The sequence below is a fragment of the Lissotriton vulgaris genome, chromosome 6 (assembly GCF_964263255.1).
Source record: "Lissotriton vulgaris chromosome 6, aLisVul1.2, whole genome shotgun sequence".
Lineage (NCBI taxonomy): Eukaryota > Metazoa > Chordata > Amphibia > Caudata > Salamandridae > Lissotriton > Lissotriton vulgaris.
In genome coordinates this window covers 210,143,595-210,162,810 of record NC_141694.1, presented here as the reverse complement: position 1 = coordinate 210,162,810, position 19,216 = coordinate 210,143,595, and the positions used below count along the sequence as shown (strand labels likewise).

The window sequence follows — 19,216 nt, the reverse complement described above, 5'->3', positions numbered from 1 at the left end:
CCAGAAAAACATACAGCACAGTCAATAGTGTTACGGCTTGCAGGAGGCATAGCAAACACCTGTAATCTGGTGTATAAAACAGTTTAACAATATTCAGTGATACTGCATCAAGATAGAATCATGTGCTGTAAGTGACAAAAGTAACCATGTCACTATTGATTTATAAAAGAGTAAAATAAATAGTTTAATGTCCTCCAACAACTAACAGTATAAATATATTCTTTATGCGCCAGAATTGTTACCAGGCTAAACAGGCCATGTATCCATGAAGAGCGCAATAACCAATGAAAAAAAGTACTTCGGTTAAAAACACTAACAAGGGATAGAGCAGGATAATATGCAAGGCACGTATAATCCCTTGTGGCTCTTCTGCAACCTCAATTTCTAGTGCCCATCTGTAATTTGGGACCTACACTTTGAATCCAGGAATGCACTTTTAGAAACATTCCAAGACCAGGTTGTGAGGAATGCAAATAAAAAGTATTAAATCACAGTGCTCAAATTCTCATTAACCTCATGGCACAAAAAACTATTTTCATAGAGAGATCTAAGAATTGTTGGGCCGACTAAAAAATACTGAACTTGCGTGTTTTCTTTGTTATTCAACAGGAAAGTAAGCAGCATCATCATCCTTAACTAGTGTTGGGCGAAAGGAAGAATGGGAAAAGAAGAGCAATTTACTTGCATTTGGTCGTCTCCCGTTGTATTTCCTACCCCCTCCCTCCTATGTTTATGCTATGCTTTTGTAACTCATGTAACTATGCTCCAGCAACTGATGTAACTTTGTAACTATGTACTGAAACTATGTTCTTCCTCATGTAAAGCACTCTGATACCTTGGGTCTAGTCAGCGCTATATAAAACTTTTCAAATAAATAAATAAGTAAAGCTCTTTCTGGTGGACACTAACTGCAGATTGCTTACCTTGTGAATACATCCAGGCATTAGACTGGATCTGGAGATTTTTCTCATCAATTTCTCCGCGCACCAGTAGGTGGCATCATGCGGCTCCATGTTTGGTGTGTACCTCCCCAGAAGTGACAAGGCTACAATATAACTACCAAATCCGCATGTCAATTTCTTCATGTTCGCTGTCTGCGCCGTTGGACCTCGAGCCTCCAACAATCAATTGAACCAGTATGCCGATCTCTAAGTGGAATCTATTTGTAAATCACGGACTAAAAGGGTCTATTCCACACAGCGAGGAGGAGGGTGGGTCAATGAGGAATCTGTGTTTAGAGCATCCATTAGAAAGAATTACTAATGGTGACTTGTTCTTCGGATACTTCTCAATTCAGATTCCTCAACTGGTGAAAGATACCAAAGAAATACCGACCCACGCGCGGCATTTATCCAGGCAGTAGTAGTTTGTGAACTCATGCCCATATAGCAGACAAGTAGATGTCCAAGCCTGGAACTCCATGTGCCAGCACAGAGGTGGCAGCTCTGCTCTGGTGGAATGAGCCCGCAAGCCTTATGGAGGAGCTTTCATTGCTAAACCATAGCAGGTTTATTATAATAACAATAATAATATTAACAACAACAACTATAATAATAATAATAAAGGAATTTGTAAAGCGCATGGATAAGCCATCTCTGCCTAACCATACAAAGGACAATCCACCTGGAGATAGTCAGTTTTTGCACTACTCTACCCTTCTTTGTCCCAGAGAACCAGATAAAAAGCTGATCGTCAATCCAATAGTCCCTGGTACAATCAATGTAGAAGCTCACAGCTCTTAAGGGCACATGCATCAAACTCCACATTTGTGATTACCAAATAGCGATTTTTAAGGAATCGCTATTTGGTAATTGCAAATGCCTATGCATGTAGGAATCGCAATAAAATGTGTGATTCCTTAACGTTAGCCAATAGCGATTCGGAAATTGCTTATAGCTATGAACTAATGTTACTCCAGTCATTCCTATGGGCCTATAGGCTCATAGGAATAAATTGTAATGGATTCGCAAATTGAGATTACCAAATTGGTGTATTGCGAATGCAAATCCAAGAGTGCCCGGGGGCCTAAGGGCCCCCCTGAAGCACCCTCTACCCCCAAAAAAAGGTGAGTGTGCACACGTGAAGCACATGTTAGTTTGAGAAAATGCATTTTTGTGCATTTTCCAAAGCATGCACTAATTACAATCAACTTGAAGTTGATGGTAATCAGCATTTCCTAAATGCACAGTTTGCATTTAGGAAAGGCTGCATGCATTGGCAAATAGGGATTTGCAAATTGCGATTCCCGAAATGCTTTCGCAATTTAAGTAATCGCAAAAAAATGGGATTACCTAAATTGCAAATGGAAAAAGATACATGCATCTGAAAAGGCCTTTTTCCATTCCCCTTTGGGTGTATGAGGAGGGGCAAAGACTGCCAGCAGAGTGATAGAGTGCCCGATGTTGAAAGGCGCGACAACCTTTCGGAGGAACACAGCCTTGGCACGTAGCACCAGCTTATCTGGAAAGAAGATGGTATACGGCTGTTGGACAGAGAACTTGTAGCTTACGTACGTGCTGAGCTGATGTGGTCGATATGAGGGATATTGTTTTCAAGGCTAATAATCTTAGAGGGCAACTATGCAATGGGTCAAATGGAGTAGACATTAGCAATGTGAGAACCAAATTCAGATCCCATTGGGACATCACAAAAGGTTTAGGTGGAAACGTGGGTGGGTCCTGCTAGGAAACATCACAGGAGATTTAAACATAGAGGACTGTTCAAGTAACCTTAAGAAAATGATAAGACTGACAAATAACCTTTAACTGTGGTCAGTGCAAAGCCTTACTGGGTAGATGAAAGAGAAAAAGGAAGAATGCCATCATTGGGCTTGCAAGAGCAGGAAATGCCTAGAAGGAAACCACACAACAAGTTTCACCAAGAAGACCACATAGCTTGCGTTGTACAGGGCCATTCACTACTTTAGAAGGGAGACCAAAAACTGTCAACTGTCGTCACTCAATCTCCAAGCATGGATGTGTAAGTTGTGGAGGCTAGGGTGCAGGACACTGTCTTGCTGGTGCAACAGAAGATTCTAAAACAGAAAACAAAATGTCTGCCCTATATGTTTCAATTAAGAGGCTCATAAAGAGTCCTATAGTAATAGCATGCACCACTTCGAGCCCGGATTACCACGGTCGCGGATGTAATATCTGATGCAGAAAAGATTACCCGAAGATCCTCGGGTCTGAATGAAGTTGGCCCGCCTCGGCCGGGCTTTTACATCCCTGGTGTACGCGATGATTATCGACCTCTAGGAAAGAAAAACATTGAAGCCTGAAATACGCTCGAACAGTGCTTGTTTTGCTGCATTTACAGCTGGAAGGTGTTATAAGAAAGTAGCCTGTGTATCGCAGGGCCCGTAGAGCGCCCTTGAACCTGCATTATTGTTCGACTAGACGGTATTTCATCAAAAGTACGAAGAGTGTTCAGCCTGTGCCGCTTTAAATTCAAGAGCTGTCACGGCTGCAATAAATTAAGTTGCTCTGTTGTGGACCCCCCTTCGTATACATGCCCTGATGAAGGTGCCGCCGCAGATCGGGCTTGGCTCCGAAACGCACGTTGGCGTGGTGAACATCTGTCCTGCTAATAATATCATATCTCCCCCCAGCAAGCTGCTGAGAGGATACTGCAGGACAACCTCAGTGTAATTGTCTGCGATAGGTTGTGAGGTCCTTGGATTGTGTGAATGTGTATGGATGAACCGAATGTGTAAGTATGGCCTAGTGAAATGAGTCTGTAAATATGAATGAAAGATGAGAGGGTGCCCAGGGGCTGTGTATTTTTCTTAACTGTAAGTGCAATATTGTGTTATGTATATATTTAAACGATTATGTCTTTGAACACTTTTTTCATCTCTTTGTTATTGTGAAAAATGAAAAAAAAAAATTATTCTGAAGGTGCGTCAAAAATTGTATGTGTAGTTCGTGACTAGTGAGCTTGAAGTGGTGCATGCTATTACTATAGGACTCTTTATGAGCCTCTTAATTTAAACATATAGGGCAGACATTTTGTTTTCTGTTTTGGATTTACTTATCCCCTGCCAGTCTGCCCTTTATCTGCTTCAGGGGGCCCCGAATTACATTAGCAACCGAAGATTCCCCCAGATTGAAGGACTGATAAACAAGGGCAGATTATATGGGCACCACACTCTCCCAACGTAAACCAAGGAAAAAAGGATGACATGGGTCCCATCATTTCTGATCTTCCCCAGAACTTTGGGCAGTAGTGGTAGAGGCATGCAGGAGTCCCGAGCTTCAATCTGAGAAGCATCTCTGAGAAGAACTGCCTTGAGAACTACAAGATGGGCATATTTGGTCATTGTGCATTCTCGGTGGTGGAGAAAAGAAAGAGACATGGTTATCCCCACTGATGGAAGGTGCCCTGTGCCACCTCCAAGTGTGACCGCCATTCGTGATCCTCTAGACAACTTCGGCTAAGGTTGTCCACCCTGGTGTTTAAAGATCCTACTAGGTGTTGTACGATCAGGGAGATGCCTTGACAACTAAGTCAGTTTCAGAGGCGTAGGGCCTCCTGGCACAGAAACCACACCACATTCCAACCCTGCGTGTTGAAGTCTGTTGTCGTGGAAGCAAAGACTAAAGTGGCCTCTGCTGTAGCCCCTTTCCTAATGCCTCAAAATAGTAGATTCTGTTGGTGAAGCAGGTGCAAGAGAGATTTATGGCCAAGAGAGCGCACATTTTAATTGCTTTCTCTGAAATACTAATGTAGAGTCTACCTTGTCTCCAAAGCGACATGTGCCATCAAAAGTGGCAGAATAAAGGGGAGACATGTTTAGTCATCTTGTGGTTCTAATTCTTGGACTTACCAGACGACTTGGAGCGAAATGATGTCGCCTCTCGGAAACGGTCTTGGAACCAAGAATGCGTCCATGTCCTCTATTTCAATCAGGACAAAGCCTTCCAAGCCATTCTACAGGGCGCGGCGACGTAGCGCTTGGCCTTGCAGTCCCAAAAGGCCTTTAAATTCATTCAAGCACATTTGATTCATGACTTTCATGTATGGTGCCGTTATCAGAGACAGACCTTGGATGGTCTGTCACTGACAATACTATGGAGCAATCCTTACAGGAATAGAACCTCGTTACACAGGGAAACATGTCCCTTGCACACTGGAAGGATTATGGGAAATTTTCCGTCAAGTGACAGAAATTACAGTAGAGTGCTCCGGATTCACGTCAGAAAACGCAGAAAGGACATAAGGGACGTCATTTGGTGAGGTCCCGGTTAAACTGTGGCCTCGACAATACATCGAGGTAAAATGGACCAGACAGAGAGCTGCACAACACCACCTACCGGCATGGAAGGAAATTGCTGAAAAAAATCTCCAGATACTTCTGGTGCCTGGGGGTATTTGTAAGGTGAGGAATTTGAGGTTAGAAGCATCCATCAGGAAACACTTTAAGCTTCAAAACTATCAAGAACCATGGAAAAATAAAAATAAATTATTGGCAAATCATTACTAGCCAGCAATATACATGAGAGTTTAAGATGAGATATAGGTTTCACACATTTTACCTGGTTCCTTCGAACTTTTCACAGAAAAGGGACCACCATCAATGGATCGGGGCCTCCAAGAGTCCAGGTCCGGCTTTGGTTTTATTATAAGATCTAGATCTGATTTTGGTCGAATTGCAGGTATCTCTCCATTAGGCCTGTGATAAAAGAACATTTAAATTCATGCTAGAAAACAGACATTACAAATATGTATTTCATGTCGTATACAATAATAGCACATTAACAATATACAGTCAATTTACTTAACAATGCTTTTTGCCACTTGCTTGTAGCTTTGAAACTCAGGAAATAGGTGTGCAAAATTAATTTAGCACATCAAAAGTATAAAAAGCTCAGAATACCTCTTTAGTTTAATACAAGTGAAAGCCAATGTGCACACAACACTTTAGCCATGAAACCAGGATCTGGGGTGCACTCATCTCAACTAATTCAGTGAGAAGTTATTTTGAGAGGTCTTCATTAGCAATGACAAATAAAAACTTACGAAGTGTTAAATATTGAAACAAATTTTCTAAAATCCTAGAGCATTCATTATATGCATGACCAGAGGTAAAGAGAAATACATTGGAGAAAGGGTTACGTTTATCTAAAGAAAAATAGGTCTTTCAATTTTTGTATTGCATTTAGTGAGCAAGTGATTACAAAGAAAGACTTATTTCAAATTAGAGGTTTTATTTTAAAAATGCAAGATCATTTCTCAGATGCCTATAATAAATCATCTTGACACAGAAATTTCTATTCATACAACCATTAACATTAAAAGACGTGTGTTGGACCTGTCGCAGGGATTCCGTGCTCATACAGAACTGTGCATAGAGGCTTGGAACCTCAGTGAATTAGGGTGTGCCAAAACTCACCTTAGTACCCAAAACCCCCCTACCAGACTAGCTACAGTGTCTCATTGCTTATCACAAACTCCCAATGCTTAGACAAACCAGAACATGGACTTAGTACACCTCAGGTAACGTGGAACACATGAACATATACAATAATTTCAATCCAGAACAAGGAGTAAAAGAGGACATGTGCATATTTTAAATATTTATTCAGTAATGCAGTGTTCTCAAACGCAGTATCTTAGCTAATACAAGCAAACATATTATAAGAAACAAAGTAATCAGCATAGTCACTAGTCCATAGAACACAAACGGTGAAAGCATGGTATTATGCTAAAATGAATAGGGTTTAACAAAACCTAATTCTCACCCTCCCTAGCTAGTATATTATATCTAAGAAGGTCTATTTGGGTTTTAGCAGGGCGGGCCCATACCTCAAGTTCTTAGTGGTAAGGGATCACATCTTAAACCAGCTCTCTGCATGCGAGGCACCATCAAGTGTGTGTGTATATGCTCTCGTGCAAAGCAATATAAAACGCGCCTAAAGCCAGAACTTGGCTGCAGCAGCATGTATGTTATGTCTAGGAACGTGCGAAGATCAGACCTGACGAACAACCACTGTGTTTAGATACCCTTGAAGGTTTCTGCACTCACTGTACAGACACCGCTCACCAAGCAAGGCTGATATCAGAGTAACATATTATTCTCGCATGAATCAAAAACATTCTACTAGGCTCAAAGCTAAAGCAACAGCTATGTGTCGTGTGCAAAAGCAGCAGAAAGGTAAAATGGCGTTTAAACTCCTAAAAAGCTCATGCTAACTTAACACAGCATACAGGCTATATATATCTATAGGACAGCAGGTTCACCCCAAAACTTTTTGCTTTTGCCTAGCCTGTTTCTGTAACCTGGTATTGGTGATTTTAGGTCTCTGAGCACTTTTTCACTGAAGTCCAGTGTAAAGTGCGTGCACTCTGAATGCTTGTGTGAAAGTGACCTGCCCTCCCATAGGAATGCATGGAGAATATGTATGACCATGGTAGTTCCTGATGTGTGGGGAGTGCAGGGTCGAGTTTGGTATGTGCGAACTCGTGAGATTGAATGCTGCGCGATGATGTGTGCGGCTTTAATGTGTCTAGTGTTGAAGTGCCGCTTCTAGAAGTTGGTGTGCCGGTGCAGTGAATGTGCTGGCTTGTGATTGGCTGGAGCTGGCTGGTGTGCCTAGCTCCGGGAGTCAGGATGGGTCTGCCCAGGTGGTGAATGGGGAGATCTGCATGTTGATGGCAGGGAGAGGCTGCGCCTGGGACCTGAATAGGGCTGGGCTTTCCATCCACAATGCTGGCTCCGCCCCCTGTGGTGTGTCTGATGTCCCTGACTTACCCTGTGAATAGGCAGAGGGGCTGAGCAAAACAAAGTGCTCATGAACCAGTTGCATCTGGTTCGCCCCTTGCCTGTTCCTTTGGAGACAAAGGATTTGTGTGTATAAAAAGAGGCTGCGACCTCCTGTAAAATGTTCCTGTTTCCCTGACTTGAATCTACAGGGGTGTGCTGCTGCTGGGGCCCAGGGGAAGGCTTGCCTCCCTGGGCCCTGCCCAGCCCCTGTATTGCTGGAGGACTTCTTTCTGGGGTCCCTTCTGCCTGGCCGGAGGATGGCTGGGAGATTTTTCCTTGCCCCAGAAGCCTTGTCCTGTGTTGCTGGTACCCTTCTTGTTGTAGGGGGTCATCTCTGGGGTATTTTTGTGCTGTGTCCTCTGACTTGAAGGAATCTCCATGGGCCTGAGAAGAGCTGGCTCCCTGTTTTGAAGTCCCAGGAACAAAAGGACTTCACTCCCAGCTTCCCTGAGCTCTACTGAGAGAGTTCCGCCCTTCCTGGAGTGCGTGGCCCATGTTGGTTGCCTCTGGAAGTTGTACCCGTGTTGAGAAGCTGGAAACCAAGATTGGAGAGACTGTGCTACAGAAAAGTTATCGCCTCGCTCACTTGTGGGCCGCATCACATCGCTGCAAACGTCGTCGCAGCGCCATCACATCGAGAGCTGCGAGAAAGATCGCCGCTGGATCGCGCATCATCGCCCCGGAGATCGTCACAGCTCTACGAGATCATCGCGTCGTGCCTTTGTGAGAACAAACTTCCTACGGAACCTACGCATCGGAATCCATAAAAGTGGCCTTCCTCCCCATACAGACCAGACACGTCGCAACACACCCGCTGCTGCAGCGGGGTTGTCGCGTCGCCTCCCCAAGGTCTCAGGATGAACGCATCGCTGGTATTCCACCGCACCAGCTTCTGCCTTTTGGAACTTTGTTGCAACTAAAGGTACTGTTGGCTAACAGTGGCACAGTTCTGTCCTGAGGGGCTAGTGAGGGCCCCTGCCACATTTTGCTGATTCCCAGCTGCCAGCAAGTAGTGGGCAGCTGCACCGTTTAGGTTTTCTTTCAGGGGACCTGTTCTTGGTGAACTTAGGAGTGAGTCGCACTCACTTCGCCTCCTACCTTGGCATTCCACAGCTGCGCAGCACTTCGTGCCAGCTGCAGCGTTTAGGCCCTGTTCTTGTGCTAAGCTGCCCAGCCAGTAGTGGGCAGCTGCAACGTACAGGCTTGCGCAGATGGCATACCCCTGACTAGCGCTGCATTGGCAGCGCGCCCTGACATTCTGGACACAGGACATTTGAGCCCCTTCTTGGGATGGCAAGTTGGCAAGGGGGCTAGTTTGTGGATAGGGCGCAAGGCCCTAAATGTGTTTTATGTGCTAGAGTGATGTGGTGCTAGGCTTTGTAATGCATTTAGTATGTTTTGCGCACCCTGTGTTTTATACCTCTAAAACTGTGGTTTATGATAATGAGGTTGTGTAGCATATTATGGTTTATGCTAGTGAGATATTTCACTCTGTGCTTTACGCCCCTAAATGGGAGTTATTCTTAGGAGGCAGGGTCTAATGTATTTAGACTAGTGAGATTGCATAAGGCGTTTATGCTGGTGAGGTTGGCGCAGAATGTAATTTGCGCCTGAGGTGACCGTACATAATGCAGTTTATGATACAGGTTGAGATGGAGTACAGTGATTACCAGTATTTACTGGTTTTAGGTTTATGATCTATTTTCTTGTACCAATTTCTGCTAAGTGTTGATCCTGACAGTGGTCCACGTGGCCCTGTCCTGTGAAAATAATCCCTTGTGAAAATTGCCCGTGCCTGTTGGCACAATGTATATTGTGCGATTACTATCTGATGTGTTTTAAGAAAACAAAAGTTATTTTTTATATAACCTTGTGTGGAGTTCCTTGTGTGGAGTTCCTTTTGTGGTGTGCCTGGGATGTTGTTGCTGTGTGCGTGCGAGCGCAAATGCTTTACACATTGCCTCCGGGATAAGCCTGACTGCTCGTGCCAAGCTACCAAGGGGGTGAGAGCAGGGGTTATCTTGGCATGTGACTCCCTTGCCCTGACTAGAGGTTGTTTCTGCCTGGCTTTGGTGCAAGCCTTAGCCTACCAGAAATCCCAGTTCTAACAACGTGCCTGCCCCCACTGGATAGATTTTATTAAATCATTTACATTGTCAAGAAACCTGGAGTATAACACCAGTATATGTGCCGGATTACGTAACATTCTATCGCACCCTCAGGAGGAGAACTGATATGGGTTAATTGTGCTCTGTTGTAATATCCTAGAGCTACCCACAGATAGTCCAGACATTCTTGCAATACAACTGAAGGGCAACTCAGGTCATATTCTTGACATCTATAATGTTTACGCTAGAGGCACCCGAGAGAGTGAGAGATCAGCCAGCCTATAGGCTCTTGAAGAGCATCTCAACAAAGGAGAGAATCCTTTTATCCCTTGATTGTCGCAGGTGATTTTAATGTGACCGTTGAGCCTCTGGACATGGATGACATCTGTGAAGTCAAGGAGGACGACAAACTTTGGTCAGTTTCTGTTAGAAATGGTATTTCTGGTAGGGTACCACATGCGCCAAAGCCAGGCAGAAACCACCACTCTAGTCAGGGTTACGGAGTTACACTCCTAAAATAACCCCTGCTCACCCTCTTGGTAGCTTGGCCCGAGCAGTCAGGCTGATCTCGGAGGCACTGTGTAAAGCATTTGCACATAACTACAGTAATACCGGGTAAGCACTACAAAAGGACACCATATCAGTTTAGAAAAATATCCAATATTTTTAAATACTTAAGACAAGACCAAAAACGATAAAAATCTGCAATACAGTACTTAAAAATCTTCAGTTATCAAAATAACCTTGTAAAATAGTTCCTTTATGTCGTGAGCAAACAAATCCAATCAGTTCTGGCTGACCGCTGCGTCACGGGCCAGCTACGGTGTCGGAAAGACCCGCAAACAGTACTTTTCAGAAATGCAGTGCATCTTTGACCTTGTTGAGCTTCCGAAAGCACGGCCTCCGCAGGTGTCTGTTCCAGAGGTCGGTGCAGCAGCAGTCAGGGCCCTGGAAGTCACACTCAGCAGATCAAACTCCTCTTTGTTGAAGTCAGGAGCGCTGGCGTCGGATGCTGCGGTGCGAAGTGAGGGTGCGGCGTGAGGTGACTTCAGGCGTCATCGGTGAGACCAGGGTCGCGGTGCCCTCTGCGGTGCATTCAGGACACTGAGTTGGCAGCGGTGTCGTGGACGGCGTTGGGTTGCTTTTTCTTCTGTTGCAGCACACAACACACATCCCCAGTGCTGAGGGCAGAAGAATTTGAAGTCTTTGCTATTCCTGAGACTTCTTGTACAGGGGGCAAGCTTTACCTCAAGCCCTTGGAGAAACTCACACAAGTAGATTGCAGAAAGTTCAATCCAGTTCTTTCACTGCCGAAGGCCAAAGCAGCCACTGAAGGCCAATACAGCAAAGTAGCCGTGGCTTGACTGGCGAAGATGGCGGTCGCGGCTTAATCACGCTCCGACCGGCCATCCAATAGCCTTCATAAATATCATGCTTTCGGACTTCACTTACGAGTGTCCCAGCGTTGGAGAATCGTACAACATCAAGGGAGTTCTCAGAAGCCAGCCGGTGGCCCTACAACTAAATGCCCTGGCCCTAGAGTACAGGCCGAGAGCCACTAATGGAAGGACGGTATCAGATAGAGGAAGAGAAAACAGTTTCATTAGCTGTACCGGCATGAGCCGTATCGACTACATCCTACTTAACCTTAGGCTCTAGCAAATGTTAAAGGATATGTCCGTGGGAAAAAGCATTGATAGCAACCATAACCCCTTAAATCGGAGTCTGGTATCACCCATTCAGTACACCCAGAAATCTCCTTCTAACCAAGGAACTGTATTCAGCCAATGATACACGCCACTTTATATGGTACAAAATACACAGGGATGAAAGCAAACACAAGATATTCAGGAATTAGTTACTTACCTGTACACTATACTTCTCCAGTATTATCTTTCATAGATTCACATGCTTGTATCTTCCCCGTCGTCATGGTGGGAGTCTCACGGTAACAGAATGACCAAAGCAGTATCATGGAGAAGAAAAGCTGTATAGAAAAAGCCCATAGGGACTGTATTGTTTGGTAGCCAGACCTCCTCATTGTTTGGTCCAAAAGTCAGCCAATCAGCATTGCTGCCCTGCCCTCACACTCCCCAGCAGAAACTTCCTGCCTCAGATTTCCGGCCCTAAGTGAGAGACATGGATAAATTACGAGATAACAGGTTCGGCCTGAGAAACTGGGAGGTGGGCTGGCGCATGTGAATCTGTGAAAGACAATACTGGAGAACTATAGTGTACAGGTAAGTAACTAATTCCTTCTCCAGTATTACATCTTTCATAGATTCACATGCTTGTATCGGAGTAGTAAGTAGTACCCACAAGCCTGCAGCGTTTCCAGGATAGAACCCAGAAGTAAGTTCTGCAGCTGAAATATCGTTAGAACATGATCTGAAAATGCACAGGGCAGATAGGAATAAAAAAAAAACAATACCCCTTCTCATACAGTGCACGTTCTTTAAATACATGTATTAAACCATCTATAATAACAGCAGATTATTATATATATATATATATATATATATATATATATATATATATATATATATATATATACACACACATATACTTTATAGAGTATTAACTGAGAACAAAAGATTACCTTATTGAAATAGACGCCTCAGAACAGCTTGTCCCACTGCTGTGTCCTCTTTCCACGCAGTGTTCAGGCAGTAGTGCTTGGTAAATGAATGCACATTCTTCCAAGTCGCCGCTCTGCAGATGTCAGGTAGAGACATTCCTGCAAACATGGCTATCGACGTCGCCATCTTTCTTGTGGAATGGGCATTCACTCTGGAATGAAGTGGCTTTCCAGCTTTTTCATGACATTTAATGACAGCCGATGATATCCATCTGGCGATATTTAGTCTTGACAGAGGGAGCCCTTTTCTCTGTCCTTCAAATGCAATAAATAACTGTTTAGATTTGCGGAATGTTCTTGTTCGTTCCATGTAGAATTTCAAACATCTAGCTATGTCCAAGGAATGCAAAGCTCTTTCTGCTTCAGACGAGGGATTGCTGAAGAAGGTAGGTAAAATAATAGGCTCATTAAGGTGAAAAGAAGTAGGAACTTTGGGAATAAATGTAGGATTTGTCAGTAATATAACTCTATCCTGTCGAAATTGAAGAAAAGGCTCTTCCACTGAAAAGTCCTGAATTTCGCTAACTCTCCTCGCCGAGGTGAGAGCTAGTAGAAGGGCTGTCTTCCATGAAAGGAATTGTAAGTCTGTCTTGTGTATAGGCTCGAATGGTGGCCTCATAAGTTGCGCCAGAACTGTATTGAGATGCCAGCGTATTGGCGGCAGTTGAATGGGTGGAAAAGCTCTAAAGAGCCCTCTGACAAACTCCTTTATCAGTCTATGAGACCAGAGAGACGGCTCATCTGGCATTCTCCTGAACCTTGATATTGCCGCCAAATGCACCTTCAACGAGGCATGTGACAGTCCTGCTTTTGATAACGACAACAGGTAAGGCAGAACACCTTCTGGGGGTACCGTCAACGGATGCAGATTCTGACTAGCACACCAGTGACAGAAGCGTGTCCATTTTGCCGTGTATGTCTTGTTGGTTGACACAGCTCTAGATTGCGATAGTATTTGTCTGCAGTCCTGCGGAATGCTCATGGCTTGGAATTCCCGCTCATGAGGTTCCATTCGGCCATTTCCAAATCCTTTGGGCCAGCGCAGAAAGTTGTTTGGATCTTGTTCCTTCTTGCTTTAGGAGATAAAACATAGTTTTTGTGCTGTCTGTCTGAATGAGCACCGACGAGCTCTGGATTTTGGGCTGGAAAGCTTGAAGTCCCAGAAACACCGGTTTGAGGTCCAACATATTTATGTGAAGCTGTGCTTCCCACTCTGACCAGTGTCCCTGGATCTCCAGCTCCTTAAGGTGCGCGCCCCATCCTTGCAACAAAGCCTCCGTCGTCATCACATATCTGTGATTCTGAGGTACAAAATTCAGACCCTGATTCAAGTTCTTCTGAACCTTCCACCACGACATGGCCACCTTCATACGGTGAGTGATGGTAATCCGATCTTCGAAGGTTCCTTTGGACTGAACCCACTGCTCGTCTAGGTGTTCCTGCAAGGGTCTCATTCGAAGACGGCAGTTTGGAACGAGTGGGATGCAAGAGGACATCATCCCCAACAAGGATTTGTACATCCGCACAGAAGTGAACTTTTTTGTTTGAAGGGATGCTGCAAGGCCCATTATTTTCCTCATCCTTTCTTCGGATATAAGTTTTCGTTTCCTTGGTGCATATCCATGCCCCCAGAAATTGAATGCCCTGCGCTGGAGTCAGAGAAGACTTTTCCAAGTTGGTTCTTAGGCCTAGCCGATGGAACAGGCGGATGCAGCACTGAAGTGACCTCCTGGCTCTTGTGAATGATGGACCCGTCACCAGCCAATCGTCTAGATATGGGTAAATGCAATGCCCTCTTAACCTTAAGTGGGCCGCCAACCGGGGGCCATGCAATTGGTAAACACCCTCAGGCCGATTTGAGGCCAAATGGCAACACCTTGAATTGGAAATGGCGACTCTCCACAGCAAATCTTAAATATTTTCTGTGCTTCCGATGAATTGGAATATGGAAGTACGCATCCATGAGATCCAACGAAGCCATGAAGTCTTTCTTTAACATTAGGAGGATCTCTTGCAACGAGAGCATTCGGAAGGGAATTTTCTTTATGTATTGATTCAGATCCCCCAAATCCAATACCTGTCTCCACTTCGTTGTTTGTTTCTTCTTGATGATGAAGAAATGCGAATAGAAGCCTTTCCCTCTGTGTTGTTGCGGTACTTCTTCTATAGCCCCCTTCTGCAAGAGTGATTCGATTTCCTTTTGCAGCTCCTGACGATGTTGGTGGTGTCTGAGCACCGGGGGATGATCTGGTGGCATTTCCACAAACTCTAGGGTATGGCCTCTGCTTATTACGTCAAAAACCCATTTGTCCGGTGTTATGGACATCCAATTGTCGAAGAAGCGAGACAGATAGTGGTAGTTTTCCGGGATCTGCTGTGTGGGAAGCGCCGGCATGAGATCATTGTCGTCTGTTAGATTGTTGATTCTTTCCTCTATGGGAGGACTTGCCCATAGACTGCTGCTGGAAAGAGGAGTTGGAGGGCCTATACTGATTGTCTGTATTGTATTGCCTATATCCTTGTTGATTATAGGGCTGATATCTGTTGGATGGATATGAAGATCTCTGATTAAATTGACCCCTTGCACCTCTTTTACGAAAGGACCGGAACCGTCCTTGCTGAAGGGATCCCAGCGCTCTAGCCGTATCTGTGTCTGACTTGATACCCTGCAGTGCCTCATCTACATGCTTTCCAAAAAGATTTGCGCCATCGAATGGCATGTCAACAATCTTTGCCTGCATCTCCGGACGAAAGGATGTTGCCTTTAGCCAACCCTGTCTCCGAAGTGAAACGGCTCCTGCCATCTGCCTTAAGGCCATAGAGGAAACATCCATGGCAACGTCAATGGATTCCGATGCTGACTTTGCCCCATCGCTGAGGATAGCAGCTGCCTCTTCTTTCTTATCCTCCGGTAGTGCAGACAGAATGGGTGCCAAATCCGACCATATTTGCCTGTTAAAACGGCTAATTAGGGACATAGCATTGGCTGCTTTAATAGTAGAGGCTGCCATTACCGCAAACCTCTTCCTGGCTCCATCCATCCTCCGTCCTGCTTTGTCTGGCGGCATCATTGAAGTAGCAACCAGATTCTTTGAATTCCTTTACGCCCCCTGCGTCACCACCTACTCCGGTCTCGGGTGTCCTATCAGACAGGCCGCAACAGACTGTGGTGCTCTATATTTCTTTTTGATTCTAGGAACCGAAACCGCGATGGAAGCCGGTGTCTTTAAAATTTTTAGGACCTCTTCCCAAATGCGAGGAATAATTGGGATTGAGCGGGCAGATTTCCTGGCGTCATCCTTGAAATCATATAAGAAACATTCAGTTTCTTTAACCTCCATTTCCAAATCAAATTTTAGCTGCTTTTTCCATATTGTCATGGAATCCTCCAATATCCTAAGGAGGAGAAGTGGTTGGCGGCGGAGTAGGTGAAGAGGCCGACGGCAAAATGTACTCATTCCATTCCTGCCCCGTAGAATCTTGTATAAGTTCACCTTCCTCAGGGTGCTCATTATCATCAGTGTCCGTCAGATCGTCCCTGATCATTATCACTGGTGTTGATCTCACAGACTGCTCATGAGGAGTAGATTGGGTCTTCGGAGGTTGTGTTGTAGTCGGCGGCGTAGATGACGGAGGCGCATTTGCCTCTGGAAAACGACAATAATAGTCGTTAACCATGAACCTCAGGTCAGAGACCAGAGAAACAGGTATGGAGACGGACTCTTCTCACGACTCCTCTCGCGATTCTTCTTGTTGCTCATCTTCCACATTATAGTTACATGTCTCCTGGAAAGATTCATATCTTGTAGATTGAGACTGAGCTCTCTCCTTAAAGGAAAACACCTCCTCTTCATCTGTGTCCTGGCTTTTTATTTTAAGTTGTGAAGGGCTATAGGCCGCTCCAGACGACTCCCACCCTTCTGAATCCTGTTCCAGCAATGAAGATGGGGGTAGAGGCGAAATCTGCATCCACAACGTGAATTCTGCAGATTTGCTTATGGCCGCCGAACCCCTCGACGACTGAAATGAGCGAATGGAGATCAAAGTCTTCGACTGTGGTGATTTCAATACCTTTGCCGCGGAAATTACACTCTTCGTCGATGGAGTCGTCGTCGACATAGCCATCGTCGACGGAGCAGTCGTCACCAAAGCCATCATCGACGGGACAGTCGTCGACGGGGTCTCCGTCGACGACTTAGTCACTGATCCTTTCGTCGACGACGTCGTAGTAGACGGTTTCTTCGTCGACGGGATGATCAAACTCATCGACATAGTCGTCGTCGACACTGCCTTAGTTCCTGTCGTCAACGCAGCTGCCGTCGTCGAAACGGTCATCGTCGACGGTGAGGTCGTTGACGGGGCTGAAGTCTTTACCACAGATTTTACAGCAGAAACCAGGGAGCTGGTCGACGGAGCAGACCCTGCCCCTTTCTGACCTGACGGCTTCTTGAGGGGAGTATAAGGAGAGGTGACACCTCCTTCCCCTTTGATTTAACCTTCTTAGGCTCCACCCTTTCCTCAGAATGTGAGGCCTTTCTCTTTTTAGGTGTTAAGTTAGTAGACTCCTCCCTGGAATTTGAATCTGATGTGGCCTTCTTTTGAAGCCACAACAGCAAACACGCCTCTCTGTCCCTCAGAGTTTTAGCAGAAAAGGTTCTACAATATTTACAATCCTTGGCCACATGCTTTGGATGAAGACAATAAAAGCAGTCCTTCTGAGGATCTTCAGAGAAAAGCCTAGCCTTTCCACAGGATCTGCAAGGCCTGAAAAGCCTCTTTTTAGAGCTTTCAGCCATTATGAAAGAAAATATGTACACACAATACCTTAATCCAGATGATAAGATAGTTGAAACTAAAAGGTCAATAATTCACACAGGAACAGCAAACTGAGCAGAGCTCAGGGAGACTCCTTTCTCACATGAAGGCGGTTGGAATTCTGAGGCAGGATGTTTCTGCTGGGGAGTGTGAGGGCAGGGCAGCAATGCTGATTGGCTGACTTTTGGACCAAACAATGAGGAGGTCTGGCTACCAAACAATGCAGTCCCTATGGGCTTGTCTAAGCAGTTTTTCTTCTCTATGATACTGCTTTGGTCATTCTGTTACTGTGAGACTCCCACCATGACGACGGGGAAGATACATGCATGTGAATCTATGAAAAATGTAATACTGGAGAAAGCAGGACATATTAGTTTATGTGGAAGAGATTGACGCTCAGTTAAAGGAACCAGGAGGGTGGAGTAAGAAAGTGCTATTCGTTCTTGCCATTTTGAGAGGCTGGCCCTGCACTATGTCGCTCACTTGCATTGCCCTAAGCATAAATTGGAGAACAAATCGCAACAAACCTGGTTTCTGAAGGGAGTGTACACTTGTAAGAAACCCGGTGTGAGAGTGCTAAGAAGGTCCTATAAACTATCCATAATAAGAGCGAAAAGAGAGTGGGGTGAGGCCAAGTGGAGACTCATTGGAGAAGCATGAGCCCACAAAGACTCAAAAAGGTTTTGGTCCGTAGTTGCTAGGGGGGACCTAGAGAGTTAGCCTCCATTAGCTAACAATATTTCAGCTTCTGCCTGGCATGACCATTTTAACACTCTATAAGTCCAGACTGCACCACCACACAGGTAAACCCCCCTTGACCTACTTCAAGTTAACACCATAGATCTCTTTACCAAGAATGACATTCTAGTCTCAAATGTTCATCAAAAGCCCCATTCCCGATGGAATCCCAGGCGACCTGTTCCTATGTAACAAAGACAATTGGTCCAACTAGGTTTTGGCACACTCTAATGCCAATCCAAGAGCGCCCGAATTACAGATTCGTGGAAGGGAGCAGAGGTAATCCCCATTTTCTAGAAAGGCAATAGGAACCTCTTGTGCAACAATAGGCCCATAAACCTGATCAACTCCATACAAAAGGTATTTTGCCATACCCTCCTGCCTAAGATCCACACATGGCTAAGTGACAACAACATTTTATCCTCTTGTTCAGCAGATTTCCAGCAGAAAACGGGGACAATAGACTGTGTTCGGTTTTCTCTTTTTATGGTGGAAGACTGTGGTCATTGGGAGGGGGAGTCTTTGTTGCATTCATCGACTTGACAGCCTTCGGACCATGTGCTTCGAAATACTCTATTGCAAGTGCTAAAAGGAATGTGGATGCCCACGGAAATTCTGTCCCTAGTAATATGCCTCCACAAGGCCAACTATGCCGAAGTGCGCTGGGGTGAGCAAGGCCGGCTCACCGATCCTAATCAAATGAACACAGGTGTTCGTGAAGGGTGTGGTTTGGCGCAAACTCTTTTTTCCCTCTTTACGAACCAAGTAGTTGAATTTATATCTTTTACCCCAGCTAATGCACCAAAGCAAGAGAAGGAAAACATTGTAACATTTTTATTCACAGACTACACCTTGTTAGTTTAGAAAACTCAAAGGGGGGGGGGATCTCCAGCTACTCTTAAATAAATTCAAAGTGTTCTGTGACATGCAAGGCCTCAAGATTATTACAACAATAATGAAGTTCATGACGTTAAATTCCCATAAAGCCTACAGAGGGCAACTAAGTATAGGTGGTGACCCACTAGAGCAGGTTGGTAATTTTGAATACCTGGGAATTAAACTAACGGACGCCATGGCATGGAAACCACACATAATTAAGGAGACTATAAAGTACAAGTTGGGGCTCTGACGAAATAACACAGTAACTTATTT

General features: G+C 45.0%; 1 protein-coding gene across 2 annotated transcripts in view; it reads right to left on the bottom strand.

The window, feature by feature from the left end:
* Positions 1-19,216, bottom strand: part of CD2AP (CD2 associated protein) — a 630,446-nt gene that overhangs the window by 190,391 nt on the left and 420,839 nt on the right. For both annotated transcript variants that reach the window (XM_086926250.1, XM_086926251.1), the window contains exon 14: positions 5,538-5,674. In XM_086926250.1, coding sequence (XP_086782376.1) covers positions 5,538-5,674 — 137 coding nt within the window. The remainder of the gene's footprint in view (positions 1-5,537; positions 5,675-19,216) is intronic.